This window comes from Pseudopipra pipra, chromosome 8 (assembly GCF_036250125.1).
Source record: "Pseudopipra pipra isolate bDixPip1 chromosome 8, bDixPip1.hap1, whole genome shotgun sequence".
In the NCBI taxonomy this organism is placed as follows: Eukaryota; Metazoa; Chordata; class Aves; order Passeriformes; family Pipridae; genus Pseudopipra; species Pseudopipra pipra.
In genome coordinates, this window is record NC_087556.1 from 6,547,996 (window position 1) to 6,572,652 (window position 24,657).

Sequence of the window (24,657 nt, forward strand, 5' to 3'; positions counted from 1 at the left end):
CAACAAAATGGCCTGTAAGAATTAAATTGCTTAGGGGGCTGGTATTCATCACACCTGCTTAGGGGGCTTTGTCAACCCCCTAAACTCCTCGTAGGAAGTGCAAAGATGATTCCCTCTCCTGAGAGACAGTCAGAGCAAGTCAGATGAATTAAGAACCCAGCAATTGCTTAATGTACCTGCCCTGGACCACAGCAGGCACAGCCTGCTGCCTCCCCTTTCCCCTAGGGGAATCTAGGAAAGCTGGCTTCCTCACCCAGGCTCCCTGGTTTGCCTGGTGCTGGGAAATATGAAATATTTCTTTTTTTGAATTGAAATTATCACTGTAGGGACTCAGCAAAGATTACCAGCACCAGACTATCCTGGACTGCTTTTTTCCAGGTGTTACATCCAAGATGCAGCAATATCTCACCAACTCCTACTGTTCCACAGGGTCAGCCCTAAGACTACCAAAAAGGCAGATGTGCCTGTTTCCAGCACGTGTGAATCTCCAGTGTCACTCATGCTGTGCACACACCAGTTAAAGCAGCACGTGCTCCTGAAGCTGCGTGTTACTCCATCAGGTTTCTCCAAGTTCAGCAAGAACAGACTTAAGGCTTTATCCAAACTGGATACACTGTACAGGAAAGAAAGGCACAAAGAAGATTCCAAAAACCTGGGAAAACTTGAAAAACTTCACCTTTTATAGCAAAAGGGGTTCAAGAAACGACTGGGAGCTCTTGCTGAGAAAGTCTGACAGCAGAAAACTAATATTTTGCTGTTGATACAGTAAAGCACAGTCACTGCCTGATGCTGGAAGAGGTTCCACCTCCTGCCTCTGTCTGCCACTGCTCTTGGACAGCCTTCCCTTCCTACCTACTTACTCAGAAACCAGCATTTTCTCCATGCAACACTGGTCATGGACAAGCCCCTCACACAACTGCCCATTCTGTGCATTCTTTCAGTACCAAAAGCCAGAGGAACAAGCTCCCTCCAAACTCCTCTCAGACATCAGGTGCATTAGATGTGGATAGGCTGGTCTATATTGATTCACCCCCAGCTGATGCTACAGAAAATAGCTGCACTAACACTTAAAAGTTTGCATTAAAAAAAAAAAAAAACCAAGCCAACACAACCTAAGGAATATTGATCCAGAGCTAAGAGGGGGGAAAAAACTGCTCACACAATTTAAAAAATACAATATAGATTTTTTTTTTAAAAAAATATGCCACATTAGAAAACTTTTCAGAATATATGGCCACATAAAAACAGGGAGCTTGTGTTCTTTATTATTAGACCTAAAACATAAGGTCTTTGCCTGAGTGTGTAAGTTTCTGTTAAAACAACAATTTGTCCTGTGGACTGTAAATTCAATTACTGTTTTTATTGGAATCACATTTTGCTTTGGAAACAATCATGCAGAAAAACAACCAGTAACTTAGACATCTTAAAAACATCTCAAAACAGGCATGGTTCTGAGAACAAATCAGTTATGGTAATTCTTCTTCTGTGAACTGCAAGGTTTTTTAAATCCATTTCCATATTTTTAATTAACACCTAGTTAAAAAAAAAATCTTACTGTAGGTCATTTTAATCACAAATGGGAAAACAAATTTGTTTTATCAGAAAATTGATTCGACACTATTTTAGGGACTTATTTTTCATGTTTTTATCATAAAAATTAAGCTATTAACATACATTTCCCAATTTGGGAGTGCAGAAGCAAGCCAGTTTTTCTCTGAAATTTCAGAGTTACAGTTTTCAGTTACCTCTGTATGTGAAACTACTCTATTTTAACACCAGAATATTTGATCAGCACACACAAAACCCCCACATAAGTCTAAGATATCGGTACTTCTTTACAACTCCATTTCTATATAACTTGGATCTAAGCAGGATTCTAACCACAGCCTGTTAGTAAAAAGAAACCACTCCTTCCTTACGTGACACTTGGATTTCACACCCCATTGCAAACAGGCTCTTCTTGTAACGTCCGTGTTCATAAATCTGTTTATGCTGCCCCTCAGCCTGAGTGCCCGTGTTTGCTTTAGCTCTTCCTGCAACACTGTCAGTCACCTTAAATAAAAATGCAGCTGTGGGTCGGGGCAGGGTTAGTTTGGTGAATGCAAGAGTTAATCAAAGCTTTGCCTCCTAGGCACAGCTTGGCTTGGTGGGTGATTTGAAACCTGGTACTAAAGTTTCCTCTTGGCAAACTGCCAAAACCAACCACACCTTGGATGATGTGCAGTTGTTTTTGAGAAGGTAACATCTCCTTACAGAATATCTCCTCCCACTTTGACTTGGAAGGTTTCTGAGAACAGTCATTTCCATTTCTGTTGGGGCATGAAATGGTTTCTGCTGAAAAAGAGCATAAATCTCATTCTGCTTTGACTTGTTGGGAAGCTCATGACAAATCGTATAATCCACTGTGGATTTTTAGAATTTGTTCAAACAATGCAAGAGAAGAAACAAACATTTCTACCCACTAATTTCTCTCCAATTAAAAACCAAACAAATAACACTCACTTAACTCCTTATCCCTTATAAATTCTGTTAACTGCATCTTCTAGAAAATTACCACACATCCAAGTCACAGATCCAACAAAAATCTGACATTTGTTCAAAGGCTTCCACAATCATACAGAATTCTAACACAAATCAGAATCGAGAGCAAATGCTTCAAACTTTGAAATTAAAATCTTGAGTTGTCCATAGACTAAGTGAATCCAAAGGGTACTAGATTGAGCTGCACACTGCAGTCTTTCCTCTCCCTCCCTCATGCTTTGTCTTTCTGAGAAACTGTTCTACAAAAATAGGCAAAGAAAATGTGGTCATGAAATTTGCACACAATTTGCCTGATGAAATAAGGATGATGTGTCAGCTTTTGATGGAAAAAAATGAAGCAATGATGTCAAAGGGTTTTATTTATTCCTTTCAGCAGCACCTTTTCCCTGGCAACTTTCCTAAATAGCAATGTCATAAGTACCTAGAGGGAGCAAGCACCAAAGAGCAACATCTTCTCTTGAGAATGCAGAGCCATACCCAGAAATACTTCCTTACCTACAGCAGGCTATAATCCCTTGCTCCAGCTAGAGAAAATGTCATATATCCCAGGTCCTTCTATCATATGATTCTTCATTTTGATTTTAACATTTGGCAGAATGTGAAGCAACGCTCACCCCTGTTACTGGGTTTGTGTTTTTATGTTGGCCAGAAATATTCACTTGTGCACCAAAACAGTCTTTCTCCAGCTGACACAGTCCACACACACACACATATATATATATATACACACACATTTATCTGTAACTGCTAATTGTTGTTTAAGCCTGGAAGGACCAAAGATAAAAAAAACCCAAAAACCAAAACCAAAGTTTTTTAAAGGAGTCAATACCAAGAGCTGAAAAGAGAAAAAACTCTACTAGAGACCCTAAAGGGAAGAGACCTTACCAAGTATGATAGACAAATTTTCAGGAAAGTCCCTCTGCACACACCGTCTTCACATTTATAGGACTGACTGGTTTAAGTGTTCTTTGCAGGTGTTCATTGTATCATGTATACACCCTAGTAAATCATACTGGATGCACAACTCCATGTGGAGGAAATAGAGCTGATAGGAGGTGCCTTTTAAAAACTTGGCCCCAGGACCAGAGACAGGTTATTATTCCGAGACAACAAATAATAGATATATTTCTCTCTCAGTGGTAAATTAGTCTGAAAGCAACACTCTCCATCAGAGAAAAGACCTTAAGGTGCTCTTATAATATAAGCAATAGCCAATTTGAACACTTTAACTGGATTTTTTTACAGCCCTAAAATTATTAAAATCATGAGCTTTAAATAATTAGATTTCAACCACTGTTTTACTAGTTCTCTCCCTACCTTCTCTGATTTTAATTTTCTCACTTGTCAGCATGTCTTGGCAGCGAGAACAAGAAAGACCTCAAACCTTTGCTGATTGCTTTCCATGCAATCTGATTTCTATAAATTAGAAGTTGCTGATGGGGAAGCAGACAGCAGTACCCTTTGATCAAGATACACATCTTGATCTCTTTTATCATTTTTAAAAAAAACAATAATATTACAACAAAAAAAAAATCATCATACAAGCTTTTCGATCAAAGTGTGTCACTGTCTGCTTCCCAGTCAACATACTGCCAGTAAATTGGCGAGGTGCCCGGAACGCGCAGGCAGCAGCTGGTGGGTTTGATTACCATCTGTATAGCCACCAATGTATAAAATATTGTGTCTCCATCTAGTGGGCATCTGCATTTCACAGGAAATCTGAAAATGGGTTGGAGCCTACTTCCGTGGGGGGCAGAAGGAGCTTCACTAGACTCCCCGCCAGCAGAACTGGGCTCTGAAGCTGTGTCGCATTGGAAAGCCATCGGAAACACGAAAGGCTTTGGAGCTCCACCAGTGGTTCCAACCCTGTGCTGGCACTTGTCCTTGAAATTGTGTTTTCTCCATAAGCATTAATACAACAATTATTCCTGTTCTCTCCCAACAAACCAGCTGCATCCAGCACTCTGCAGCACCCTGGAAGTTCTGGTGGCCAAAATTTGAAAATGTGAAAGAGGTAAGAGGATAAGGAAGGTGGGAGCAAGATGCCATTAATGCCCAGAACTCCTGAAATAAACAATAAGGAATTAGATGAATATGCCAAGACAATGTCTTCCTTCAAGAAGAATTGAACTACAGCATATTAAAGCATTACCAACTGCCCCCCCAACCACTTAATGGCAGGACATGGAAAATACCATGTCAACTGTCTCATGTAGTTTCTAACAAACATCCTTGACTGAAGAGCAACAGGGGTAACACAAGAAACACAAATCTGTTTTTCAAGAGAGAGCCACAGAAATAGTCCTTGGGACACAGATTTTAGAATCCATGTGCTCACCCAAAGGAGAAACTGAGGCACCAGCCAGCACTGTGACAGCTCTCTCACAACAGACACGGGACTAGAACAAACAGTTAATAAAAGACGAGTGCTACCACACTCATTACACCACCCTCCCTTCAATCGATCACCACCATCCTTTTTGACAACTACTCCACCAGCAATGTACTGACTGGACATATTTTATGCACAGCCATCTAGTGTAAAAACTGCATCCTAATGAATAATATCAGTACAGCAAAATGAAATAAAAAACAAGATCATACTATTGATTTTTTCCATCCACATGGACTAGACCTAAATTCCCTTAGCCTGAGAAATCTGTTGAGATAACTCTCCAACACAGCACAATTACATTTCATTTAATGACTTCTCTGGATGCATGATAGGTCCTAAAACAGCTCTTCTTTTTTCCAAATATCTTTTAATAAAGTTGTTCAAGATGTGTTTTGATTTGACACCTAAACTGGTTACAGTAAAGCATTTTTTATTTTTATCATATATTCCATTGCATTAGAGGTGCGTTTATTACTCTATAAATAATTCATTCAAAGGAACTTCAGTTTAACAGCACCTAATAGACACAATCAAGGTAGCATGCTGGCAAATTTCAGCTTTAAATCAGAAGCCAATCAGTCTTCATATAAAAAAAAAAGTCAACTTCTCATAAGAAAGCATCAGTTTTAAGAAAGTCAGGCATGAGCACTTAAAAATGAAGTCAATGCCTGCCAACAACTTTTGTACTAATTTATTATATTGCTTGTTTGTGCAGGAAGGGGATGAGATTTGTTTCAATCTAATCTAATACCCTTTATTTCAACAGAAACTTGAAGAACTAGAAATGACTGTTGTTCCCTCAACAATTTGCTGTGATAGAAGCTTTATTTTTCAGGTCAGCACTCTCTGGTTTTGATTGCTCAATGGGAGCGCCACAATGGCTAAAAAAGGAAGGCTCTTGAAACTTCAGGAAATAGAAACTGCTGACTACCTGGTGAAGGAATAATGATTTATAATATATGAATAGGGGCAATAATTGGGTAGAAGGCTGTACTCAAAAAAGCCTTAATTCACAGATCTGACATCAGAAAGTCATAATCCATCGATCTAGCCTCAGAATGATGGATTATGACTTTTTAAGAACATGTAGACATGTCAGCTTCATGAGCATTCCGGGAATTGTAGTCCAAATTGTTTTACTGAGGTCATTTGAACAATTTCAGCTTTTTCCAATAAAGCTAATGCACTAATATTTTGAAATATAAAAGATCTGTCGGATCCATTTTTTTTAAACCCTAAAAACTCTCCAACCAAATATCACAGGTTGCCATAACCTGAGCTTGAAGAATTCTTTTCTTTTTAATTACTTCAAGTCCGTGTCTTTTTCTTACAGAGATGATAACAATTTTAAATACCAATTGGCTATTATGTCAAAAAAAGTTTTGTATTCAAGTTTGGAGGTGAAAAAAACAAGGTGCAAAGTGAGGGATTAATTATCATGTTTTCTTTCAGGAAAGAACTGACATATCCTATGCATGTTTCCCCCTGTGTTATTTAAAAAATATCTAATTTTGACCTCTGACTCCTTCGTTTTTTCAACCCTGACTGGGTTTTAAACTGTTACTGAAAAAGACATTATGATGTGAATTTAGATGAATTCTTTTATGAAAAGAAATAATACTCTTGCAATGTATGAATACCTAGAGGTTGAAATGTACTTTTATACAGAAGCTTTTGACATTTTAAATTTACATTCTTGGAACTTCTCTTTCCTCATAAAAACAAACGTGAGCTAAGGTTATTGAATAAAATATTCAGGAAAGTTCCAGAGATCCTTTCATTGAGCATCACATAGTTATTTAAAATAAACCACAATTTCATTCATAAAAATCCATTAAAAAAATCTTTCAATGGCTTTTCTCCATTACAATTAAGTGAAACCACCTATCAATTAACAACTTCTACATTAGACTAATTCAGTGGCTCAGATCGATAAGAGTTCTTCCAAAAAATGCTTTCTTCTCCAGAGAAGTGCTGAGAATAAAAAGAAAATCCCACATTAAATATAAAATATTACTAAATATTTTTCAATGCATACACATATTAAAACTATAAAAAACCTGTGACTAAAAACTCTTCCAAAGCTATAAAAACTTAATGTTATACAAGTAATAAGGGCTAAAGGGCAAAAGAAACAAACCAAACAAAGCCAGAGTTCCATATCTCTACACTTTTTCCTGGAAACTCATTTGTATCTCCTCTTGTCTAGAAGGCTGAGTTTCTTCTTCTCTGATCTTTCTCACCTTACTTCCCCTCTTACTCACAAATGTTCTTAAGAGAGCTTATTAATAAAGTAACTACATATGTGAAGTTTTGGGTTTTTTTTCCTTCTGCCTATGTTCATAACTAAATCTAGCATGGAAAGGAGAAGTCATGGGGCTCCTTTATGATGGCTAAAATAACTTTTTTCACTAAACCCTGTGTATACATTAAGTAAAGGCATCCTGGGTCGAGTCTCAGCCCAGATTTCAAAACAATGACAACAACAAGACCAAAAAAAAAAAAAAGGAAAAAGACAGCTGCAGGAAAAATAATGCCCTTTTTAGAGCAGACAAAAGCAATTTACTTCATTTTGACAACTATATATGAAATGGCTAATAAAAATCACTGCCCTGTTACACAAACTCCTTCCTCTAAACACACCTAATGTTCTTAAAGGTCTCACATCAAGGAATCACATCACTGAAAAGGAAGTACTTCTGTGAAGGAGCCTGAAGCAACAATCACGTTGCACAAATGATCAAGAGGGAGTACCACCCGCAATTAACTTTTTCGGGGAATTACCATTGGCAGGCTGTAATTACTCACTTGGAAGTGATACCATGGCCAACAGTTTTCTGCTTGTGATTTATATGTCTGAGGCAACTACCAGTGGTCAGGATATCAGTGTGCAGCTCCCTTCAAGGAGCTTATTGTGTGGGGCTCTCGCAGCATCCAACCAGGTTCACTATTACTTCATCATCAAACCATCTTCTACCTGAATTTTCCTTGGATCCTTTCCTTACTTGGATCCTAGCATTTACCCAGCTCAACTCAAATGAGACCAAGCAGGGTGGCTACAACTTTTCCAGACTGAGGAATGAATACAGCCCTAAGGATTCCAGGCAGGGGAGGACAGGAGCCTGGTACATTGGGTGTCTCCTCATTCCTCCTCTTTTTTGGACCTCCCCATTAGTCCTACCTCTTTTCTTGTTATTAAACTGGTTGTATCCTTTCCTTGTCTCCACCGACACCACTAGCTCATTTAATATATGTTATGAAGCAGGAGTCGGATGTTAACTTTGTGTCTTTAATGATGTGTGCTTGAACCAGTGACCTTGAAGTGAAAGGCTCTGTAGATCTTTAGCATTCCCTCGATATTCCAGGCCTTTAGTCATCAAGTTTATAAGCAAAACCTGTGTGCAAAAGGAATGCTTGCTCACAGTTACTATTATGATCATTCTGCTGTACCTTGCACTGAAAGAATATGAATTATAAAGTGCATGGGTTAGTAAAATTTAAATCAAGCAAATGTTTAATATTAAGCCATTTCATCTTTTTCCAAAGTTTGGCAAATTTATTACAAAGTATTAAAATTGCACTTCAAGCCCTAAGGCTTGCAGTGTTGGAGCCTGCCTGATTAATATAATTAAAAGAATAGCATAACTCAAAATTTATTAAATAATTAAATATACGCAGCCTTATTGTTTACTTCCAACTGATAGCATGATTTCTAGCTAAAAAGTTGCACTGCTTTAATACCTGATGAGTTGTTAAAGCACATCCCCTTTTCCCTGCTGTGCATATGATTAAAAGAGCAGAGGTTAAACACTGCAATAAAAAAAAATTGGGGAATTCTATTTTTGGTCACAGTTGTGCTTAGTTTTTTCTTCTCATTCTTACAATAAGCAGGTGCTGCTGAAGACGTAGAAAGTCTCATAGTAGGAGGACATCAAGCTGGAGAAGGGTAGGAAAATGCTTCCTCAGACAGAATCTTCAAATACAAGTGTTACCCCTGCTCCTCGCTCTCCAAAGACACTTGAATCACTAACTATCTGAGGGTTATGTCTTAAACTCCTTATGCTCCTTACTCATATGCAAGGACTGCCTAGGAGTTTTGGCCTCCCTACAGAGAGTAGGATCCAGGATAAATACTGGAATAACCACAATTTGAAGACAGATAATAACAAGACAACACACCAATGCTTCATAGCAGATTCTCCTGATGTGGTTTTAAATTGAGGAGGAGGTAGCAGGCCTCAATCCCAGGGAACATCAAGATTACAGGCATTCCATGGCAGAGAACAGGCTGTGGGATGCTCTTCCATGTCAGGTGGGAAAGGTCCCTGGCACCCTTGGCGATACTGAAAGCACCAGGCCCAGAGGTCTGGGACTCCTGGCAGAACTAACTTCTCCCTTCTGGAATTGCCAAGACACACTTGAATAATTACAAACACCAACCTAGAAGCATCGCCAGAAAACAAATCCCAAATACACTGGGCTCAAGTGTCCATCAGATTACTGGACACAGCTTGTGAGTCCTGACACAGAGCATTGCTCAAAGCTGGCAAATCTATGCAGCATAAAATTCCTCCCTCACACAGTGTTTGTGAGCCACTTGCATGTGCACAACCAGCAAATGCTGGCTGGCAAAATGAGGGGTCCCAGAGGTCACAGAGACACGTTTTATGGGATGGAAACCTAATTTTCTTTATGCTTGAAACCACAGGAAAAAACCCCTACTTTTTCTGCAAATGTTGCCTGCATATCTCCTTCATCCAGTGTACTGATCAACTGCCCCTCTCGATATATGAGGTGGAAAGCCAGTGACAAAATTAAAACAAGTTGGCAAATGTACCTATACATACATATTTCATGTTAGCATAGTTATGCTTTAGAAATTATGGCAACAGCAATAGAATTCCGCTGCTGTGATCATGGATAATCAAAGCAAGTGAAAAAAAAGCCAGTGCTGAAATATTTTCAAAGGTATGAAAGTCTTTACTGTTGTGTAATTTAAATTTACTTGCCATCACTTGAAATTTCCTTTCGTCTGCGTGATTAGAATTTAAATGTTCCCAAAGTATATTAACAAATATAATTCCTGTTATATTGCAGAAATACTGCAGCAACCTCCTCTTCATGTTGAAAACTAACTAGGCTCCTTAATTCACTACAGAAAATACAAAGCACAATTAGTTAAAATGTTTTCAAATGAACTCTTATTTGGGAATGACCCACAAGATGAACCAAATCCAGCACTTCATATTCTACTTATACATACATACAATACACTCACACATCACAAAGCTGTAGCAGTATTTTCTACAACTGTAAATATGAGATGTTTGCGTTTTAGGGAGAATATTTTTTAATGTAATAGCTTTCATCTTGAGGAGCAATTTTGCCAACATTACACACCATGGTAATGTTGTGTCTATTTTAGATACAATCCCAGAAATTCCCTTGAAATTACTTGGGGCACAGGGGATTGAGGACACCTGAATTGGACTGTAAATCTTAACTGCACACTCAAAATTTATACTTGACAACAGTAACAGAAGGACAGACATTAAAAACCTTCTCTTGGGTTATCTTATGATAAATTTGTCTAAAAGTCTCTATCGCAAGAATTTCTTTAATTTTAAAATTCAGGATGGTTTTGATAGGTAGAAATTACTGTTCCAAGAGAAGAGTTCACCAGAACACTAGAGTCACACTAGAGATTTTATGCAGCCCAAGTAATTGGGCCTTAACGGGGAAGTACTTGACGCAGTCAGCCTGACACCCCGGTAAAAATGAAGCTGCAATACCCTACTGCACCACCACTGCTTATTGCAGCATTAGTCAAGTTTAGTGTACTCTTACTGAGCACCTTTAATTTTTCCCCGGCATACTGATTTTACCAGACTTGACCCACAGAATCCTGTAAGTGGCACAAATCTATAAAAATGACCTTTCATATAACTGAATGCCACTGAGCAGGGTTTAGTTTGCTAACAGTCATGTTACTTTTTCTTTACTCTTCATCCGTTCTTCCCCAACTGATTTCATGGAAAGAGAATATGAAAATTAAAAAAAAAAAAATCAAATTCTATGTCTGTATAGCTTAGAGTTATTGATATTCATCTGATCAAGAAATTTATTTTGCTACTAAAATTGCTAGTATGCTAACAGATAAATGTTAAGGAAGAAAGCAGGTTTATCTTTTTAGTTGTATTTGTTCGTTACGAAATGAAATGAGAACACTCCATAATACAGTCTGCAAAGTGGTAAATGTATTAAAATGGCAGCTGACCTCTGAAAAACTTTAGTGCCTAATTCCCAGTCCCCAGAGCAACCCCCAGGTCCCTGTGCAATACACCATGTCCTGATGATGTTTAATGCAGTCTTTAAACTTGCCTGTTACCTAAAGAAGATCCCTTACTGCAGATTCCTACATTTTATGCTAATCCATATGGTTTGCTGCTTATTAGTTTTTGCAATGTTCCTGCTACTATGAAAGAAAAAAACCCCCAGCAATCCACAAGACAAATTCTCATTTTATCTTGCACTTGTCAAATATTAAGATTCTCCTGGTCTGTTAGATTTCTAAGCTTGTCTAATGCCTGTCGTTTGTATCCAAAATTAATAAAGTCTATCCATGCTGTATGATTTTTCAGTTGCTCTGATTCTGATTATACACAATAATTTGTAATTTAAATTCACAAAGATGTGCCAATGTAGCAATGTGTTTGTGTTGTCAGTTTTAAACGCTTGGCCTTTTTGACTCATGCCAAAGCCCTGCTCTTTCTCACTACCAAGTTCCAGTAATGCTTGGACTGACCAAATTATTCCTGTTAATTTGATTATGTATCCTCTTTCTTTTATTATTTATCCATTTAACTGCGGATTGATAAGAACAAAGAGATAATTAAATATACTGCAATAAAACCAGTATGAACAACAAGAGTAGGAACTGAAGTCAAACCAGCAGCAGTTTGGAAACACATAGAGATAAGACTGAAATCCTGTCTTTACCTTCTCCTATTGTGTTTGGCTGTGCCAGGGCTGCAAAGAAAACGAGATTAATTTTACAGTCAGTAATTCAGGGAGTTGTATTTGCAAGCAAGAAGGAGAGACAAAAGACAAAATCATGGCAAAATGAGTAACATTTGGCTCCTTACTTCTGCCTTGACAATTGCTTGATTTCTCAAACAGAACATGATTATTGAACAGAAATGAGTGGTTCAGTGCCCAGTTACATACCAGGATGCACGCAGTGCCAAGAGACTCCAGGGCGGGTGTGTTTCCAAGGAACTGCCAGGGCTGTGTGACAGTGGTACCTCAGGTGCCCAGGGGCCATTGTGACACTGCAGGCCTCAGAGGGCACCAAAATGGACCACCAGTAGGATTATTAAAAAAAAACCCCAAACAAAACCCAAACCAAAACAAAAAAAACATAAGGAGAAAAGTCAGCAACTTAGACTTTAGCCCTCACTTTCTTTTAATCTAGACCTGCCAGGACAACAGTAATGATAACATTTGAAAATAGTCTTACCATGACAAGCCTAAGTGAGGGTAAAACCTTTCAATACTTCATTGGGAATACGATCATGACAGGCAATTTAACATTTCTCCAAATCTTCAACTACATCCTAACTCCTGAGGAATATAAAAAGCTAGCAGAGTATCTTCCTTAGAACAAAAGAAAATCATTAAGATCCTAAATGTATAACAGACAGAGACAAAAATGATAAGCGGGTGTCATGAATACAAAATGAATGCTAAGAAAAATTCTGAGAGAATGTGAGGCAGATATTCAAAGTAGAATAATCTCCAAGGAACATCCCTAGCCCTCCTCCATTTTATTAAACCACAGTACCACACACATTGTCAACGGTTGCAATGTATTCATAACACACAACATTCAGTACATCTAAAGAGGCAGACCCGAATTCCAGCCTGTTAGTGCCTGAAACGTGTTCACAGCCTTAATCAATCCAAAATTCAAGACTTCTCAAGCACGGGATGTTATCATAACTCTGAGACCATATTTGGATGGCCTTCCTATAAATGAAGCACACAACATTTGTCTTTATCTCTTAGAATCTATGCCATTTCCTTAGACTGTGTTCACAAGCCAAATTTGAGATGCACAGTCAAAATAAACTACAGAGTAACAGCACAGCAGATATTGTTCCTTGAGTACTGTTATTTGAATAGAATGGAGACAACAAAATTTTTACCAAGGTCATGAATTCTAACACTAAGAAAACAATTAGAGGTGTATTAGCATGTAATTCATGCAGAATGTTCTGTGCTGTGGGAGTAGTAAGAATATTTTCTGCAATATGTTTTTACAATGTTGTTGGATTCTTGTAGAACCAACCAAAAAGGTCAGAAGGACCACTTGTCATAAAAGTGGAGAGCAGAAAGTTGACATATTTCAGCTGGAAACATCTGGGTTTATTTGGGTTTTATCCTGGACTCAGCACCATCGGCAATGTAACTGCAGAACCCACACAGGCTCTGGCAAAGGCTTTGCAGTCTGAGACAAGGACAATGGGAGGATAAAATCAGCTTGAGAAAAAAAAAAAGACAAACTCTCACCACCTTAGCATCTTAAAGTCAGCCAAAGAGTCTGCCCACTCTCGTAAGTACGAAAAAGCAAACATTAAGTATAAATAATTAAGTATTCCTTTTCTCTGCTTTAGCTTGGTCAAGAGAAGTTTCAGGATGAGTTCACTACCAAATTTTCAACAGAGCAAATGGGAAGCCAAACCATAAAATACATCAGATAAAAATCTTAACCATGAAACACACCAAAAGATTCCAGCTGCTGTCTTTTCAAGCCCACCCCAGGGAGACACAGTATATTCTACCTATTCAATGCTGGTTTCTGAGTGCAATGCTGGAAATACGTAATGAAGTCTTAGGTTCAAACAAATAGTATAGAGACTTGGTTCTGGCCCTTTTCTCTCCTATCTGCACAGTCATACATGGGCTACCTCCGCTTGTTCTCTTTGGGTGCTCACCAGGTAGACGGAGACCACGCTACACCCAAGTATGTACATGGCTTCCAGTACCATTTGGCAGCTCCTTCCCATATTTCTGGTGCCTTACAATATTGTTGCAGTGTATTCAGATTCTCGTGAAAGAAGCAAGCATTACGCTTTGGATAAAGTCCATCCCTTTGTCAAATGTTTTCCTCATTCAAGCCATTAATAAACACAGTTTGAATTATTAAACTGAAGACAAACGATGTCAAAGTCTTTCAGAAGTCTAGCAAGCTGCAAAGAACAAATAATACAAATGCTGAAGAAAACAGTTGTTTTGTTAATATTCTATTTACACAGCTGGGATCTTCGGAATTTTATCCATCTGTATATTTAGTAAGCAAGGCAAATTAATGCTTAGAATTGCCATTTCCTAAGTGAAAAACAAACCAGTAAAATGAAAAGAAGGCTCCCCCACAGTCTGTCTCTCTCTGCCCCATTCCAGATAGACACGCACACCTCCCCCGTAGCCATGAAGCACGAAATAACTAGAGAGGATTCTTCACAGACAGATGTAATTTATAACAAAGACAGGAAAAGGCAACCCTAACTCAGAGCTTGCTGCCCTTCCTATAAAGTTCACCTCCTTACCAAGAAAAAGCAGAGAATAATTTGTTTGGTTTCTGTACTCAACTCCTTTTTCTTTTATTGTGAAAAGTTTCCATTGTCCTTTTATGTTTTGATTATTGAGTAAGTTTAGAGACTTGCCAAATAGCCCTAGATTGTTAACAGACCACCACTATTTAACTTTGAATGCTTTAACAAAATAAAGGCACAGTTCACATTAATATTCTATGCCCTCGTTTTATTTATTATCTTTTCTTTGAAATTTAAACAATTTTCCTAGCTAAGGTTTATTAAATGTAAGCCTAAGTAGCAATATAAGTTACCTCACATACCAACCAGACATCCTATAAAACTCAGCTTTCTAAAGAGTAACACCACATTTTGCTGAGCTTAGCATATTTATAGGAAATCAAAATAACTTTTATGAATTAAAAATTCAAATACATCATATTCAATGTTGTATCTTACGACAAGTTGTAAAATTCAAGGTGAAATTAGAAGACATGCAAACTTTCCAGTGCATTTTAAAAAGGAACTTTAAAGGATTGCAAAACTTGTTTGTTATTTAGACTTGGATTACATTTGTCCTCATAACACCAACTAAAGGAATAAAAATTTATTAAAATATATATTGATTATAAATCACCACAGTAAAGAAATGCTGTTTATTTATATGAATAAGGTCAACATGTTATTCATAACATAAGGTCACAAGATGTATGAATTTGATACATAACTATTCACCCATGGGGATACATTCCTATGAAATATCACATCACTTGCCCATTCCACAGATACTTTTATGAATACAATTTAATCTTTGACGTGATGAAAAGCTGCAGAGAAAGGTAGGGGGTACAAAAATAGTTGTTCATTGCAGCATAAGTTCATGGATCTCTGTTTGCCAATTAACAAAAATTATGCTGGAAATTTTGAAAATAGGGCAATTGCTCTGGAAAACCAGTCTACAGTAAGTTACACTGGACCAGCAGGTACCATTTTGGTACCTGCTGGCAAACAACTTTAAAAAAAGGCATCTAAATTTGAACCAGCAAAATATAAATGGAATGCGGCACCTTCTTGAATAACTCCTTGATCCCTGCTACGTTACACGGAAGAGTTTAACGCTGAAAACAGCATCGTCCTGCAGCAGACAATGCATTGGGTTCAAAATAAAATGTGTCCCTTTGTTTTTTGGGTTTGTTTTTTTTGTTTGTTTTGTTTTGTTTTGTTTTGTTTTTTGGCAGATTCCTTTCAAATGTTCTTTGAACTACCTAAAAGCAAGGACGGAGTTCATGCAAATAACCTCCTGCCAACATGCCAGCAGCAGCCTACCTGGCTCTCACCAGCTTATGTACAAAGCTCTTTCAACAGTTTGCCATGTTGGCTGACCTAGAACCCATTTTCTTGATTCCTGGCTCCCCAATAACATGCCTCATGGAAAGCTGAGGGCACACCACAGACCCCAGAATCATGTAGACTTTGCTCCTGCAGAGCCAACTACACTCTGTGGCATCAGGATGGAGCCTGGGCTCTGAAAAGGTCTTTAAGAGCACTGCTTTGGTGTTTAAATGGAGTTTAAATACAGACATGTAAGAACAGCAATTCTGTTAAAAGTGTTTATTTTTCTGTTTTAAACTGGAATTAAATCAAACTGCAAAAATCTTAGAATCTTCTATGAAACAAAATTACTCATCTTTGCTCAGCTCCAAGTACTTTGTTTTATGCTGGTCAAGTAAAACAAGTAGAACTCCCAAAGGGCATCAACAGAGTGAGCTATTCAGGAATACAAGAAAAGTAAAACAAAATTCATACCCTAATAGTCTGCCTTCAGTTACTTTGCTTAACCACTTTAAAATTCATCCAAGTCAATACATTTCTGCCAATCTCAATGGCTTCTATTAAAATTTACATCTTGATTGATAACTATTTTTAAACATGTGCTCTAGTCTTCTGATATAGCACTTAATCATTTGGATCGTAGAATATTCTGATGAATAGCAGAAACACGCTGTCATTAACATACTGACTGTCCCTCAGTCAAAGCCTACGATTCCTAGTTGACCTGCATTCCAACAAATAAACAAGTCATTAGGGCCATTATCACAACTACGTATGTTTACATGCATCCAAACACACGCACACAGAAATCAAGCCACTTTCTAAATAAATAATGAAAAAACCCATAGAGCACATCTGTGTATATATTAATTCCTGCACAGTTCCAGAAATGTTTTCATGCCAAGAATTCAAGGGGGTTTTTTTCCCTCTCTCTCTTATTTAACATGATACAGTCAAAAACCGTGATGCTTTGTCAAATGAACTAAAAAGTTATGATGGGCTTCGATTTTTTTTTTCTCTAGCGTCTTTAGCTTTTCATCCTCCAGGGTGCTGAACAATGTGACCCCAGTCACTTCTCAGTTTAACTCTGTGTATGGTGAATAGGTCCATTGAAATTAAAGTTCCCAATTTCTTAAAAAGAGGCGCTTGTTTAAAGGCTGGCTGAGTCAGAACCATCGTGCCCAGCAAACTGAAGGCATAGCCTATGTCAGCTATTTGGCAGTTTTCCTGCCTGAATTCTCTTCTTTCGTGACTTCATGCATGCTACTGAGTTAAAGAGTAGGTTTTGTTTTGTATTTGATGTTTCCTAAGAAAATAATTTAAAAAATACTTTGTTAATCATTCTCTAAAGCATTGTAAAAGTACTCAGCACTGGCTTAAGAATTCCACCAGCTCCCTGGAGCTCTCACACGCTTTCAGGGCAATGCAGTTCAGGTACCAAAACTGAGGAATATTAAAATTGCTGTAGAAGACCATCAGCATGTGACCTACATGGAAATGTAACTGCTAAAGGTCAGTGTATTTCCCCTGCTGGCAAATGAGTATAACCACAACAATCTCTGAAAAACAAAGGTAGTTTCTACTGTGCAAGATATGCTTAAATATTCGAAGTAACACTGCATACAATTCCAACAGACTCCACTTTTCATTCAGACTAATCACAAGTCCTTCAAGATCTCTCTGGTTATAGCCATAGCAAGCTTCAAGGTCAAAGGATCTTGATATCCGTGATTTTTGTCACAAAACCCACTGGCTCTGCAGCTGCTTACTTCAGCAATCCTGTCTTGGGTATGACACACTTCTGCAATGGATATCAAAAATTTCCCCTCAGACATCAAAAGACCAAGTACCAGTTTGCCAGTTTTAAACATTCATAATCACAAAATAATGAACCTACTCCTGAAACTGTAGTTTTGATCTTCATAGCACTAAAGGTTTGAGGAACTTGTTTTGAAGGAAAAAATAAATAAGAGCACGGAAATGAAAGAGAAACGGAATGTAACACAACATCGGTTTATCAAAGATACATCATGCCAGACTAATTTCATAGTTTATTAAATAACTAATTTTCTAGACAAAAGCAATGTGAGAGACATGATCAATTCACGAGCGGGCAGGAATATCATACAGACGGGACTGAATGGCCTTGAAGACTATTCACTCTTGTATTCAATGACAAATTGGGAGGTGACATTGTGGGGACATAATTTTTTTTAAAACCTACTGGGCACTGGGAGTACCTCAGCTGGAAAATACAGTAATAAAGGAGAACCAGAATAGCAGATGTACAACGAGGCAGCCACATGACACAGGAATAAAATGTGCTTCTAGGACCTATCATGTAGGCTATTCCCAGTAGAGGAAAAGAAAGCACTATTGATATTTTACAAGGCCTTGCTTTTATCTCAGCAACAATATTATGTCAGTTTGGTCACTTATGTTCAAACAAAACTGATTTAAAGTGGAACAATTATAGAAAAAGGCCAACAGGATGACTAGAGGCTGGTACCTTTGGAAGAATATATGTATCAAAAGTCTACCTTGAAAGCAAAGATTAGAGAAGGTTGGTTTTTCTAGTCTAGCTAAATGAAGGCTGACAATAAGATTGCTGTCTCTTTATACACCAGAAAAATAAACACTGGGGATGGAATGAGAGCTAAAGGTCAATACTGGCACAAATTGGCACAAGGACAAATGCACATAAGCTCGTCATGGATACATTCAGACTAGAAATTGAAGTTTTATAACCATTACAGAAACCAGGCACCAGGGCAGCTTTCTAACTGGCAGAGCAAAGACAAAAAAAGTTAATCTGTTTAAACTGGAGTTTGACAAGTTTCTCAAGAGAATTATGTGTGTTTCCCTACGAGAAAGAGGCAGTAGAGCTGACAATTGAAGACATCCCTTCCAGTCCTACGCTCCTCTTGGTGCCTTTGCTATGGTGATATTTACAAAACAAAGCTACAGAAAATCAACTCACTGATTTTTAAGCATTACAAATATCTGAAACCCCTAGGCTTTGAAAAGCGCTCCATTAGCTGGGGAATGAGTCTCTCTAGTGTGAACTGATATGCTTATGGAAATGTTCTGTTTTCACAGATCTTTAAAATGCAGTTCTCAAGAAATCATTGAGCAAATTTGTTTAAACAATGATTGATTAACTAATCCAAATATGCAACACCTAATGACGATTACATATCAAAGTCAAGTCCCAGATTTCAGGACTTTTGCCATCAGAAAAAGAAAACACCCTTTATTAGCTTTCAAATAGCATATTCTTCCTATTCGCCCCTTTAAATTAAAACACAGAAGGGATTTTGTTCAAACTTGAAAAAAAACAGAAAACAACCCAACCCACAATTGGATAACGACCAGACATAGTCCGAAAGCTTAATATTTCAGAAAGTAAGGAGTACATGGAAAGAAGGCATTAATGGAAACTGTTTTGGAACTCTAAGTACAGAGGATGATATCTAGTGACTGCTATAATACTGAATCTGTACTGCCATTAAACTTAATCTTTGATATTTTTATTGCAACCTGACCCACTATGACATCTCTAAAGAAAATTACATTGTCACTACTATTTCAAGAAGTCAAACTTAGCTAGTCATCTGGACCATAAAATAGCAGATTACTCCATCAGGCTGGCTAAAGCAACTAGGAATAAAACTAGATTTACCAACCACATTATTTTTATTAGGAAATGTTTCAAAGCAGACATAATCCCAAAAGACCTCAGCCTCATTCCATCCAAAAATACACAACAGAGAGCAGCAAAAAACATGAACTGCAGTATAAGGTACAATTTGTAAATGTGAGAAAAAAAATTACAAGATGTGCTGTAATATATCATCCTATCAGAGTAAAATAAATTAACTGAACATAGAAATAGAAAAGAATAAAAACTTCTATGCAACTCATGTATTAACAATTTAAACCTTTGTTATAAGATCTGACATGTGTTAATAGGAATTGCTCCACTGAATCCCTGCACATCAAGATTTAGTCTGTAGTCCTTTTGCTTTCCTTGAAATTGCAGGCTAATATAGGTGCACTAAATCACAGCTAGAGAGCAAAATCTCCAGAACAGGCAAAAGGAAAAAAACAGTCTCTTTAACAACAATATTCCTGAAGAACCCTGGTGTGTTAGCACTACATGCATTTTATTTTGGATCACAGCCAGAGAACAGCTAAAGCACAGCTTCTTCTGTAATCATTCTAAATAGGGGGAACTGCTCATAACAGTAACAGGAAAAAAAGCAATAAATTTACTTGGCAATCTTAACACTTCTCAGCAGTTCCTTGTACCGTCATGTTTTCTAACAGGTATTCATGCATACATAATATATAGGTCTTTGTAGATCTGGAACGAAGGAGAAGTAAGGGATTTGATAACTGGAAAGGCAAGTTTTAAATTTTAAATACCGTCAAAGTAGGTTAGAAGTGTGATGTGTGTTTTATCATCTAACCAAGCGTTCATGTCTTTCTGTTTTAACCTTTTTTTTCCTAGGCAATATGATCACCTCAGGCAGTTTGGGGTTTGAAGGCTTTAGCCAATGCAAGAAAAAAATATATTTAAATTAGCTAGGCCTTTGTTACTTTTTTAAAGACTTAAATACTGTCTGTATTTTAGAAAGGTGGCTCCATTATGCTAGCTGCATCAAATGCAGAATATTAATCAGATTGTGAAGCTCCACTAATTATGTGCTACATTTAAATAACTTAAATTTTGTTAAGCGGCACGGGCACAGATATTGTATGCATAACCTGACTTTTGAGTCATTTCCCTTTTCTTGTCTGATTTTATTCTACACAGGAAATGACAGGGTCATTTGGAAATAACTGCAGTGAAAGATCAAAAAGGAAACCTGATTGAGAACACTGTATAATTGCCTGTGCTAGAGAAAAAAAAAATTCCAATGAGTTTACAACCCATTGCTATAAGATTTCTCTGGAAAACACACACTGCGGTTTCTCTGAAAGGATATCCATTAAAACACCGAGTATGGCTTTTATTTGTTGTAGCTGCATCTCTTTTAAAGGAGCAGCTCTTCTCGTTAGGCTGTTGGGCTTTTATTCAGTAGGTAATTCTTTCGGCACACATCTCACTGAGCTAAAGCCCTTTCAGTGGAAGCAAATCAATTCTGTTGAAGCAAGTCATTTCACTGACTTGTCTCAAAGTGTTCATTTGCAAAAGGAGATAATACTGTAATTAAGCTCTTGGAACACCGTGGTTCTTGTTATTTGGACAAATCTGGCCATTACAATTGACAGTGCCCTGTTCCAAAAGAACAGGCTTTTATTGCTGGAGCTAAAAGAAAACTTTTTAGACATTAATCGCACTCAGCGTCAGGATCACATCCAGCTGTGGGCCATGCTGTGTCCGGAGTGGCCTTCTTTTTTTTGTAAGACATTGGTCTACATGGCAGGACTGTAGTCAGCCTTTCAGCACAGATTTACTGTCTACTTTCAGCTCAGAGAGATCCCAGTGGGTCTCCTGTTCCCTGAGCAGATCCACTGCAGAGCAGGCAACTCCAGGTGTGTTCCTGCCACAGCGACACACACCAAACCATGGCAGCCCCACCAACTCCTCAGGGTCTGAGCTGCTCCTCCAAGGGACTGGAAATACAGAAGTTATGCTCTCCTTTATGCATAGCCATTTCTAAATATAACAAAGTTGTAGCAAAAGAGCTTGAAGTCTATGCTGAATTCACCTCTCATCACACTTTAACACATAAAGCAAGCACAAATAACGCCATAAATTTGTATGTGCAGCTTCAATGCCTTAAACTGTTACTTATTGAAGAACAATGCATCACCCTATCAAAATAGACTCTAGCAGAATATAACTATTGATTTTCTTGGGTGTTGGAGTGTGGTTGGACAAATTAAAAGCTCTCTGCCATGTAACCCAATACAAAATGGATTAAACCAAAGTGCCGCCATAGGTAAGAAATGGTCATAAAGGAGTTATGGCTAAAAACTGTAGGTTTTTGTGACAGTTATAACTGTAGATGGCACTTGTTGCTTTGATGGATCCTCACCCAAGTCATTCCCAGCAATCCATTTCTGCCATTCCCTGGAGGAGGTGATACCCTCAGCAGAGGTGGTGCTCCCCAACACCTGTGCAGGGCAACCACCCTTCCGTGGCTGGGACAGCCCGTGCTGATCTCACCCACCACAAATGGGTTTTAAGAAAACAGAGATGTTTCTTTTACACTAGTTTAAAACTGATATGATACATTACCCAAATTTACACAAGAATTACTTAATCAAAGCTTCATTAAAATCAATTTTACCAGTTAGGAAGTGCTAACCACCCATTGATCTGATTAGCTATATAAAACACCCACTCTAATATAGTAATTCTTAAATCCTGCTCCACCTGTGTATTGACAGTTTAGTCACCGATTGCATCATAGTTGGAATTTTAGCCCACCTTAGAAATCATAAGAAAAATTTCCAAATATTTGCATCCACGTCAAGAAAAGTCCTTTTTTATAATATGGCTATTTAAAAGCAACACAGAAAGAAATTATCCCACATCATTTATGGAATCCAACCACCAGCTCAAAGTGTAAAAAAAATTTTTCAGTGCATTAATTTTAACTTCACTGTGTACTGATAAGCTAAAATATAAGTGCCATGAAAAAAATTTCACTACTGTGCCTCTCTGAGCAATCAGTTGTCTCCTAATACAAATTTAAAATGTAAATCTTTTTCAATGTATTGTAACGTATATCCTCAAAAGGCACAGTGAGGCTAAAGAAAGGTTTATTTGATTAATTGAATCTGTCTATTTGATTAAAGGCCACATCCTGCTTCAACACATTTTCCTATGTATTTTTTCACATGCAAGTCAGAATACATGACAAAGTTTACAGTCAAACCACCTCACTGCTATTAACTGAATGCTTTCAAAATGCTCAATTTCTAGCTCGCTTGTTTCTTTACAGCCAGTATAATTAACTGTTGTGGCTATAGCAGAAACCAAACTCTGTACATACACAGGCATACATAAATATTAGGGCTGTGGTCAGACTGGGCTTGGTACACAACCTTTTCTGATTTTGATTGCTGGTTTTAAAATAGAACCAGACTCATGCGTTGCTAATTCAAATTACATGCATCAACTTATAAATACATACACAAAAGTGTTCCTGATTTAACACAACTAACAGTTTAACCAAGCAGTGCATTTACACCTTTTTGAAATCCAAAATTAATCTTGAATACGAGGATCAAAACATCTAACTTGTGTTCTTTAATCAGCCATTTTACGTTAATAACGTAGTAATGTTGACGTGAAGTTGCTTTGAGCAATAGAAAACATATGCCAGGGTGCACTCGTTGAATAACTCTGCATAATGAGTTCCACCTATATAAATGACTCACCTCATCACTTAACTCAAGTCCTCTAGGATGCTGGAAGAGGAATTCATACACTCTATAGTATTTAAATAAGCTGAAAAACAAAAGAATACGGACTATTACAGTTGTAAATCTTTGGAAAGAAAAAAATATTACAAATTTTGTTAAACTAAGGGTTACCCTCCAGCATGGTAATACTCTAAATTCTAAAAAGAAATTGTTGTTTAACTTCAGGTACAACACACCGCATATTTAGTCTGCAGAATATACTATCACATGGCTGTAGAAAATGCAGTATGATACTTAAAAATACATCCACTTAGTCCTTACAAAATTGAACTCTAAGAAGACAAAGTTCTACTCTGAAAAAAGTAATTCCTGAAACACTTCTCACCAGGATACTTATGCCTTTAATATCAGCAACAGCAGACAAGAGGGAAACAAAGCCAAATCAACTTTCAGATTCTGGGATGGGCTGCCAGTCCAGGGAGCAAGTTTGATCTTAGAACACCAAAACAATAAAGAATGGAATCATTTATTCTCTCAAGGTCACCTTGCAAAATCAGCTTACTATTTCCTCAAAGACAAACTAAAAAACTAGATTGACACACAGCAGTTTTGTGTATTACAACAGAAGTAACTTTAAATAGACTTTCTCAATGGCCCAAAGTATTTGTCTTCCTTAAAACATGTATGGCTTTCCTTTTCACGTGTTTTAAATAATTTTCCTTGTTTCCTTTTCTAATGATCAATGATATGGCATTTTGTTTAATCAAAGGTTTCGTCTGTCACAGTCCATCTGTTACAATCACTTCTCCTCTTAAAATCATGATAGAGAACTTCTGGCTTCTGTCACATCATTTTGGCATACAATTTAAAACATAGCTCTATGATTTCATAGCAAGTCCAGGCTGAAGGACGATTCCAAGAGTTTGTCACACTCCTGCCTGATGTATCCATGAAAACTACAGCAATATTTGCAGGGAACATCTGTTAAGTGGTTCCAGTGCTTTCTGGCTAGGGACAGGACACAGGTTTTTCTCTTAAGAGAGCTATCAGTGGGTCAGCAATGCCTCTTGCCTTGGTACCTGCAAGGCCTGCATAAGAAGTTTGGCTACCGTCAGCTACAGGCTCCCTTCCCCCAAACCCAAAACACACAGGCAATTAATTAAGTTCTTACAATATTTGCCATTTCATTTGCAGTACCTTTTTATTGCAGCACTTCACCAAAGAATTCTTGACATGTTTCAGTGGATATAGAAATTATGTTTAAACAGACTTCAGGACTTAACCTGGAAATGACTCACACCAATTTATGGAAATACATGTCCCCTCACATACACAGCTATTATTTGGCAAAATTTTAACAGGGACTATTTGAAAAAAAGACAACAAAATATTTTATGAACATCACAGACACAC

General features: G+C 37.6%; 1 protein-coding gene across 2 annotated transcripts in view; it reads right to left on the bottom strand.

Annotated features, from left to right (window-relative positions):
• Positions 1–24,657, bottom strand: part of CABCOCO1 (ciliary associated calcium binding coiled-coil 1) — a 52,994-nt gene that overhangs the window by 11,197 nt on the left and 17,140 nt on the right. For both annotated transcript variants that reach the window (XM_064662373.1, XM_064662372.1), the window contains exon 5: positions 23,260–23,329. In XM_064662373.1, the coding sequence (XP_064518443.1) occupies positions 23,260–23,329 (70 nt within the window). The remainder of the gene's footprint in view (positions 1–23,259; positions 23,330–24,657) is intronic.